General features: G+C 44.6%; 1 protein-coding gene across 1 annotated transcript in view; it reads left to right on the top strand.

The window, feature by feature from the left end:
• The first annotated feature begins 704 nt into the window (after positions 1–704).
• The window catches only part of LOC127210139 (PH and SEC7 domain-containing protein 3-like), an 82,084-nt gene continuing 73,662 nt past the window's right edge, over positions 705–9,126 (top strand). The window contains exon 1 of the mRNA XM_051169814.1: positions 705–1,109. Coding sequence (XP_051025771.1) covers positions 913–1,109 — 197 coding nt within the window. The 5' untranslated portion in view covers positions 705–912. The remainder of the gene's footprint in view (positions 1,110–9,126) is intronic.

Raw genomic sequence — 9,126 nt, 5'->3', positions numbered from 1 at the left:
CTGCTGTGAACCGGGAGTCTCTGCAGTTCCACTTTACGTCAGCAGAGGGCAGCCGCTGGATTCTGACGGGGTCCTCTGTGGAGCTTCTGGTCTTAAACCAGAGAAAGTTCAGTGCATTTTACTCATCTCTTCCTGTATCAAGTTTACATGATATTTATGTGCTGCTCTTAAAATTAGTGATGATAGTTGTGCGACCTAGATATGGCTGATTGAAAAGAAAATTTAGTATTCAAATACACTCCATAAATGATGTAGGAAACTAGTTTGAAAATTTAATAAATTGTCTATACATTAGTAACATGTGTATTAAGAATATTTTAGCCTGGGCTTGTGGATTTAGCTTTGTGTTAGGAGCACCTGTTGTTCTTGCAGAGGACCTGGGTTCAATTCCTGACAGTCACATAGAGGCTCTCCACCATCCAGTTTCAGCGGATCTGATGCCCTCTTCTAACTTCTGTTGGATCCCAGAATGCATGTGGCAACACACACACACACACACACAGACAAAACACTCACACCCACAAAACAGCCTAAAGAGAATATGTTAGCCTAAGTAGGTTTCATATTCTTCTTCCCAACTGTGTTAAGAAGCTACAAGTTGGGTGAATAGAAGTTACATTCACACAACACTATTTTTTTTTATACATGGTTGGTGGAAGGCCAGAAATTGAAAAGAAAAAAAATTATTTTAATATTGAAAATCGTTGCTTTTGCTAATTTTCCAGGTTTCTCGAGCAAGAGGAGGCCCTCAGGGGAGGAGACGATGATACCCTGGGGCCTGGCTATACGGAGGACTCCACTGATGTGTACAGCAGCCAATTTGAAACCATTTTGGACAACACTTCCTTGTACTACAGCGCAGAGTCATTGGAAACCCTGTACTCAGAGCCTGATAGCTACTTCAGCTTTGAAATGCCGCTCACGCCGATGATACAGCAGCGCATTAAAGAGGGTGGTCAGTTCTTGGACAGGACCTCTGTGGGAGGACACCAGGACATCCTGAGTGTGTCAGCAGATGGCGCGATAGTGATGGGGGTCAGCAACGGACTGCATGATCCTGCCAACTCTGTCTACGCCAAAGGCCCTCAAGAGATTGCCTTCTGGGGAAGGTAGCAGTGCCCTTCTCATTGCTTCCATTGTTGTGGGTTTTTTGTTTGTTTGTTTGTTTGTTTGTTTTGTTTTGTAGCTTCCTCTCTTTGGGAAATCTGAGTGTGGGTATATTTTAAATGATTCTGGCTAGTTTCTGTATAAGTAAGCGAATGATGTGAGTAAGTGGACGTTTGGGATTTGAGAGAACACCTACTCTAGTGGTTTGTCAAACTGGCAAGCTGAGGGCATTTCCTGGATGCCGAGCACGTAGTTGTGACGAGCAGTTGCTTGCTCCGAAGCTGTGGGCTGTAGACAGTGGCTGATGCTGTAAGGAGGAGCATCGGCAAGGTGTGTTCCTGTTTTTACCATTGACATCCAGCTTGAGGCTAAATGACAACTTAGGCAGGGTACACGACCCACAGCTGTCACCTGGCGCTGTGTGTCTACTTACGGGTACCCATCATTTCACCTGCTCTTGCCTGCATCCTTAGTTCATCTGCCTGCCACTTAGCACCTCAGCCGGAAGGGACTGCTAAACCCTGTACGTGTTAGGGATTTAGCTTTGATACGTGTTTTCTGTATACGTATCTGGAGGTGCTGGTGGAGAGATATAAAGCTGTCTCTCCCAACAGCCCGCCCTGTGTTGGAATTTTCTATAACCAGCATAATTCTATGGTCCTTTGGAGGGACACATTCAGAACCAGAGCATTTCAATACCGTCGCCATGTTTCCCTGTGAAATAGGTAGCAATTGACTTGTTTCACAGTAAGATAATGAAAAGCGCACAAGGTCTCAAAAGCGCAAGGTTTCGGTCTGATATGTGTATTCACGCTGAAACCTGGTTTAATTTTGCTTTTCAAATAGGGATAATGGGGGCTGGAGAGATGGCTCAGTGGTTAAGAGCACCGCCTGCTCTTCCAAAGGTCCTGAGTTCAATTCCCAACAACCATCTGTAATGTGATATGGCGCCCTCTTCTGGCCTGCAGGAGTACATACAAGCAGAGCACTGTATACATAATAATAAATAAATCGTTTTAAAAACCAGGGATAATGGTGCTCTGTGTACAGCTATGGCAACTAAAGGGTTCATATAGCTGAGAGCACCCTGCACAGGGTCTGGCTGCTAAGTCCATGTTCAGGCTTTCTGTATCAAAGAGGGGTGCCCTGTTTCCAAGGAATGTGTCACTGAGAGAAGAGTGCCCCCAAGGAAAGGGGACCCTGGAGAGCAAGCATTTCTGGAACAGGAGTGTGCCTGTGAGCAGAGTGTTTCTGAAGCGTCTCTGGAGAAAGTGTCTGCCTCTCAACAGGGAGTGCCATTTTAGTTTTATTTTATTTTATTTTATTTTTTAATCATCTCCTGTGACTGCAAATTTTGGTAAAATGCTGTAGAACCTGTATGTAAAAAAAAATTCAACGTACTTCCCAACTTTCTGGCAATCTATAGAAGTTATTTATGCTGTAGACAAAATCAAGAGCTAACTAAGGTGGGTCTGGGTGCTGACATTCTACCACAGAAGCCATAGGGAAATTGTGTCAGTGAGGGTAAGAGACTAGAGCCAGTGGGCAGCACAGAAAAGGCTGGGTGAAAGGCTGACTCATTTCTACTTCCGTGACCAGACACGGAGGAAGATGTATCATCACTTGGCAGCACCGGCACTGTCTTAATTAGCGTTACCACAGCTGTGATGAAACGCCATGACTAAAAGCAACGTGGTGGAAGCAAGGGTTATTTCACTTGTAGTTTATCATCCACAGCGAAGGGGTGGGATCCGAAGCAGGCCAGGAACCTGGAGGCAGGAACTGATGCTGCTTGCTGGCTTGCCCTTCGTGGTCTGCTCAGCTGCTTCCTTTCAGAGCTCGGCGATGACACCACCCGCAATGGGCTGGGTCCTCTCCTACCAGTCTCTAAGTAAGAAAATGTCTGACTGCCAGATCTCACAGAGGCATCTTCTCGGTGGAGATTCTCTTTTTTCAGACAACTCTAGCTTGTGTCAGGTAGATATTAAACGCGCCAGCCCAGTGCCCAGTCCTTAGTATGGACAGAGTTAAGTAGGTAGAATGCTGGAGTAGCTCCTAGTGTTTTACATGCCAGCTTAGATAGTGTGTCTGCTGGGCTGCCTTGAGGTAAAATTTCAGTTGTGTCACCTGCCTAAGGCAACAAACAAACAAACAAACAAACAAACATCCCAGTGCAGAAAAGAGGCATCTTTCAGGGGACTCTCCTGCAGGGCTCCTGACCAGGTGATTTCTCCCTTCCATGTGCACTGCCAGTGCTTAGGACACACCGGCTTGATGGGGAATTTTGTTTGGTGGTCTCAAGGTTATGGGCAGACAAAGCTGTACAACATTATTTATAACAACAACAACAACACAAGTAGAAAACCAGTGTCCTTGTTTGGTAGAATTACTCAAAGCCATGTGACTTGGTAGTGACATATCCTGTGCCTGCCTTCAAGTTGCTTAACTCCTAGGCAAGTATTTTCACTGTCCTGCATTTCTCGGTCTTTTATATAATTATAATAATTATATTCTCTTTTCTATACAGAGAGAGTCTGAATTTGTCCATTTTTGAGAACTTGGTTCTAAATGCTGAACTGCTTGCTACTGTTTTTCTTATTCTTTGGTGTGTGGTGTGGTGTGTGTGTGTGCTTGTGTGTATGTGTATGTATGTGTGTGTGTGTGTGTGTGTGTGTGTGAAGGTGTGTGCCTGCTGTGTGTATGTATGTAGTGTGTGTGTCTTGTGGTGTGTATGTGTGTGTGTGTGTGTGTGTGTGTGTGTGTGTATTGTTTTGGAGTGGTCAGAGTAGCAAAAACTCCTTTCTTCTTTCAGTGTTCTACTGAGTTTTGGTAGCCGGGAGGAGCTGGCATCTCTCTGCTGCTCTCCCACACACATCAAAGAAGAAAATTCTTTTGATCTCTCACTTTCAATATTTAGTTGGGAAGATTCACTGTTTGATTTCTTATTTTTCTATGTGTACTTTAAAGTATTATATAGAAATAACGAAGTCTGCTGAGACCCTGGATCCCAACTGAACAGGAATGGTTAAATTCTTCCGGGATGCTCTGACCTGTCAGCTGGCCAGGGAGTTGCTGCTTGTCAGCAGGAAATAGCTTACCTCGCCCTGCTATGTAATGCAATATTTTAATGAAGGAGCAAAGAGCAGCATCTCCTCTCTTAGTGGTCCAGCTTGTGAGCCTCAGGCCCCCAGGGTTCAGCAGTGCTGTGTGAAGTCCAGTCACATGGCTCCAGAATTAGAAAGGATAATTAGAGACTTACTGTCACACATGTCCCCATGGGTTCCTTTGTGTCTGGGTGTTTCTCTCTTGCAGGCCTATCAGCCGATGACTACAACTCCAACCAGTAAGTTCTGTCTGACCCAAAGACTGCAAGCCACAAATGGTACTGTCACTGGGAGTCATGGCGAATACTGCCCATGTCTGTTAAGCAGGGTTTGGACAGAGGCAAAGAGAGATAGCAAGTGCAGGAATATGCCAGGAACTTCTTTTCTGGGTCTCTTAACTGTAAGAAACTGCCGTTAAAATATGCTTTGCAGAAAAAAATATGTTTTATATCTCAGCTTCTTAGATTTTTCTCTCAGGGTAGAAGTTCGGCAGAAGAGGTGAATTCTATCTGTGAGCGGCTGATATGCCTGAGGGAAGTGCTTTGCTGTTCGGTACCCTGAAGTTGGTATTTGTGGTTTTCTGCCTTCCTCTTGCCTTTCTTCCTCTTTCCTCTCAAAGGGAATGTTTTGCCTTTTTTTTTTTCCTCCTTAGTGCCTTTCTGCTGGAGAAGAAGTAACTTGAAATAGCAGTGATAAAGAAACTGGTTAAAGTGTAATTTAAGAAATTTTTCTAGCACCCCAACTTAAAAGGTAAAAAGCATTTTCATATGCACAGCGGTTTTAGTTTAGCTGGCGATAGAGTAACATTTTGGTTTTATTAAGTGTCTCTAGAGGCTCGTAGAACTCTGGCCTTTTCTTCTGTCATTAGGGTTAGGGCACTTTGCTGCCTCCTGGTTTCCTAATGGGTGGATGAGGCTCCAGTAATATCTTACAGTGTTTTATAGTCTAAATATTTTTCTGCAGAAAGGGAGGTTCTCATTTTTCTCCTTTCTGAAGTGGTTTTAGTGGTGAAATTATATAGTTTGGTTTTTTTTTTCACTTGAGAGTTCCTGCTCATGTGTGTGTGTGTGTGTGTGTGTGTGTGTGTGTGTGTGTGTATGTGTGGGTAAGGTGTGTGTGTGTGTGGGAGGGGTAAGGTGTGTATGTGTGTGTGGGGGGGGGTAAGGTGTGTATGTGTGTATAGACCTCACAGTCAAACCTAATTTTGAATCTTACTTTAGTTATTTAGTACTCCTATAATTGTTAAAAAAAAAAAAAAAAAAAAGTATCTCTCCCAAGTAGAAAATAGAATAAATAGTAACTGTTGTAATGGAAGAAATAACAAAGGTGATGAAGCAAAAAAAAAAAAAAAAAAAAAAAAAAAAAAAAGGAAAAGACAAAAAGAAAGAAAAAAGGAAGGGCAAACAAGTGGCTACTAGTGTCAGAGGCTTAGTAAAAGATAAGTAACTGAAATCCCGTAAGAAGGGTAGCAGGAAGCATCAACAAGCCACCCCTCAGCGCTGCCTTCAGCCTCTGAGCTGTCAGCACCAACCCTCTAGCCCTGAGCTCTCAGAGGCTTCCTGTGACATCAATTTCCTACACAAAGCACCATTCACTGCAGGAGTCGATGGGGTCATAAACGTGGGCACTATGGGCGACTTCATCTTGGGCAGCTCTTTTCATTTGTGGAAATTGATTCCTTATTGGTAAAAGTAAAAATATCCTTAGCAAGCAGTGTATTTCTGGTCCATGGATTTGCTGAGTGCTAGTTTTAACACGTTCATGGTTCACACAATGGTATGAGTAATTAATTGTCTAGAGAATGATTGGAAAATAGATAAGAAAAATCTTGGTAAAGGAAAAAAAAACATGCAAAGATTGGGTCAGTGTTAAATATATGGGACAGATGAGGTTGGGTCAAACTGACTTTAGACTTCAAGCATGGTTAACTTGCTGAAGCCAGATGGTGTCACAAGGAGTTAAGGACAGTACTGCGGTTTGGAGGAGTCACCTGGCAAGTTCTGCTTTAAACATGTTTTTTATGAAGCACAGTGGTCAGCCATTCGTGGACAGCTGGTGGACTGTGGGGCTGAAGTTTCCCGGAGAGACATTGTAATCACACTCTCAGTGATGTGCTCTTTTCAAGGGAGAGGGGCAGGTAAGGATGGCTGTATATAGGAGAATCTGGGTGTCCACTGTGGATCCTCCTAATTTTTTTTTTTTTTTTTTTGTAAAAAATGTAATTTATAAGGGCTTGGCAGTTTTTGGTGTCAGAACAGGTGACACGTTGGCTCCGAGAATGATCTTTCATCAAATACAACTTCAAACGATAGAGGTAGGAGCTATGTGTGACAAGGAGCTGTGTGGCTTTAAGTTAAAAAAAAAACAAAACAAAAAAAAAAACAAAACTTGAATGGTTTCACACTTCACGTGGCTGAGATACTATAGCAATTTCTTTTATCCATCCATACAGCAGTGCAATATTTTTGTTGTTGTTCAGTGGTAGAGAGTTTTAATCCTAATCTAATAGGTGTCACAATGCTCATCCAGGATTGCTTAGCTTCTCAAAGAAAGCACATAGAGGCAGGCCTGTTACTACATGTCTTTCATTGATCTGCAAAGAGCAGATTATCCATCCATTAGTGCTGACACAGAAACACAATGGACTAAGGAATAGTACCAACAGGTGGCTTAAACAATACTAAACCATCCACTACCCCCACGCCCACCCCCACGCCTACCTCACCCCCACCCCACTCCCACAACCCCACCCCCATGCCCACCCCCACGCCCACCCCCCCACACCCACCTCACCCCCATGCCCACCCCACCCCCTCCCCCATGCCCACCCCACCCCCAGTAGCAATGGTTTAAGACATTCACATGATATTTGGAGTCCATGACTAAGTAAGAAGATGTCTGCTCGCTCTTTCAGCTGAAGGGAAGCACACATCAGCAGAGTCTTAGGCTGTCACTTTAAAGACAGAAGAAGTAATTTATATAATTCCTTCCTTCAGTGATGCTTCCTAGCACTCACCGGCTCCTTAGGGGTCAGCTGTGTCTTCTCCAGATAGGGCTTAAGCACATCTTCATACTGACAAAGGGACTTGTCCCAGGCAGAGATACTTTAAGAAGATAGAATAGGAACTCCTCTCTCTCAGGTGGCATGAAGACTCCATGTTTTTCAGAGTCTTCCATGAGCAAAACACTCTTCTTCCTCCTCTTCCTCAGGGTTTCCTGAGCCCTGAGGGGAGGGATTTGATATAAAGAGCCTGCTTAAGGCAGAGTGTTCCAAGGTCTCTCATTCCGTCTGCCTGTGGGTCTGTGTTTCTTCCCATCTGCTGCAGGAGGATGCTTCTCTGGGGATGGCTAGGCCAGGCCCTGTCAGTGCAATATTTAGCTGTCATGGGAAGTGATGACAGTCTCTCAGCAGAGGGCCCTTAATGCCCCATCTTGGATGAGGGAGGGAAATGATACAGACTTTCTTTGAAGAAAGTTCTCTGGGGCCTGGTGAGCTGACTCAGTGGGTTAAAGTGCTCGCTGTGCAAAGCTGGTGATCTGAATACCTGAATTAATTCCCTGAAACCCACGCAAAGACGTGAAGAGAGGACCGACTCTAAAAAAAACTGACATCTGGTGTGGCCCCATACAACACACACGCACGTACACACACATTTGGACTTACTGAGCCATAAACATCTTTGAGCTGTACAGTTATAGAATTAACAGTTCTCAAAACTGAGGGCACATTAGAAATCTGGGCATTACTCTCAATTTCTGGATTCTGGGCTATTTTCATTCTAGGATGGCACCTGGACATTGATCACGCGCCCGCCAGGGGATTGTGATGTGACTGAAGCCTAGGCTGCCCAGCCTCCTGCCACTCCTAGCGTGGGCCTCAGACTAGCAGCATAGACATCAGTTTAGTGTCTTCCAGACCTCACTCTGGGCCCACTTAGTTGCATTTGCGTTTCAGTGGGATTTTAAAGCCCTCTTAATTTTCAGAAGAACTCGTGGGAACCCGATTAAAGGCAGAGTACAGAATTGAACAGCATGAAGTCCTTGCAGGTCTATTACAGTAATGGGCAGAATCTTCCCTACAGCGCTGAGGAAGTTCTGACTCTGAACATACAAGTGGGCTTTTGTATACCTGGCATAGTACAATGGAGCTAATCTCCTTCTACACACATAGGGACTGCCTTCCTCTTCAGCTAGGAAAACGTAATGCTACAATTTGCCATTGGACAACTCTGATAGGCTTCCATCTGCAAGCTTAGCAGAGTATCATTAATGTTGTCAGGGGTTGGCTCTCTTCCATGGGGCGGGTCTTTGCTGGGCCAGGCATTGGTTGGACATTCCCTCAATCTCTGCTCTATCTGCTCTGTCTTTATCCGTGCACATCTTGTAGTCAGGTTAAGTTTTGGATCAAAGTTTTTGTGGGTGGGTTGGAGTTCTTCTCCCTCCACTGGGAATCGTGTCTAGCTTGATGGTGTCCTCTTCAGTGTCCATGGTCACGGCTATTAGGAGTCTTAGATAGAGTCCCCCTCATATCCTCCCGGAGACCTGTTCTGACTTAGGTCTTCAGCTTGTCACAGAAATGCCCCCATCCACAGTGTCTCTTTTCTCGGCAGGCCTTCTGTCCTCCTGCCTCCTCTCTCCCCAGGTCTGATCTCCACCCTTATCTCTCTCTGCATTCCCTCTCCTACCTGTTCCTTCTCTTCAAACACAGCCTCTGTTTATTCTGCTTCCTCTTCTCTGGGAGGTTGAAGCATCCTCCCTTGGGACCTCCATGTTACTTATTTTCTTTGGGTCCGTGAATTGTAGTGTATTTATCCTGTACTCAGGATATACTATAATCCACTTATAAGTGAGTATATACCATGGGTGCCTTTCTGGGTCTGGGTTAACACACTCAGAATGGTATTTTCTAGTTCCA

Source organism: Acomys russatus, chromosome 27 (genome assembly GCF_903995435.1).
Source record: "Acomys russatus chromosome 27, mAcoRus1.1, whole genome shotgun sequence".
NCBI classification, from domain to species: domain Eukaryota; kingdom Metazoa; phylum Chordata; class Mammalia; order Rodentia; family Muridae; genus Acomys; species Acomys russatus.
This window is presented reverse-complemented; position numbering and strand designations above follow the sequence as displayed.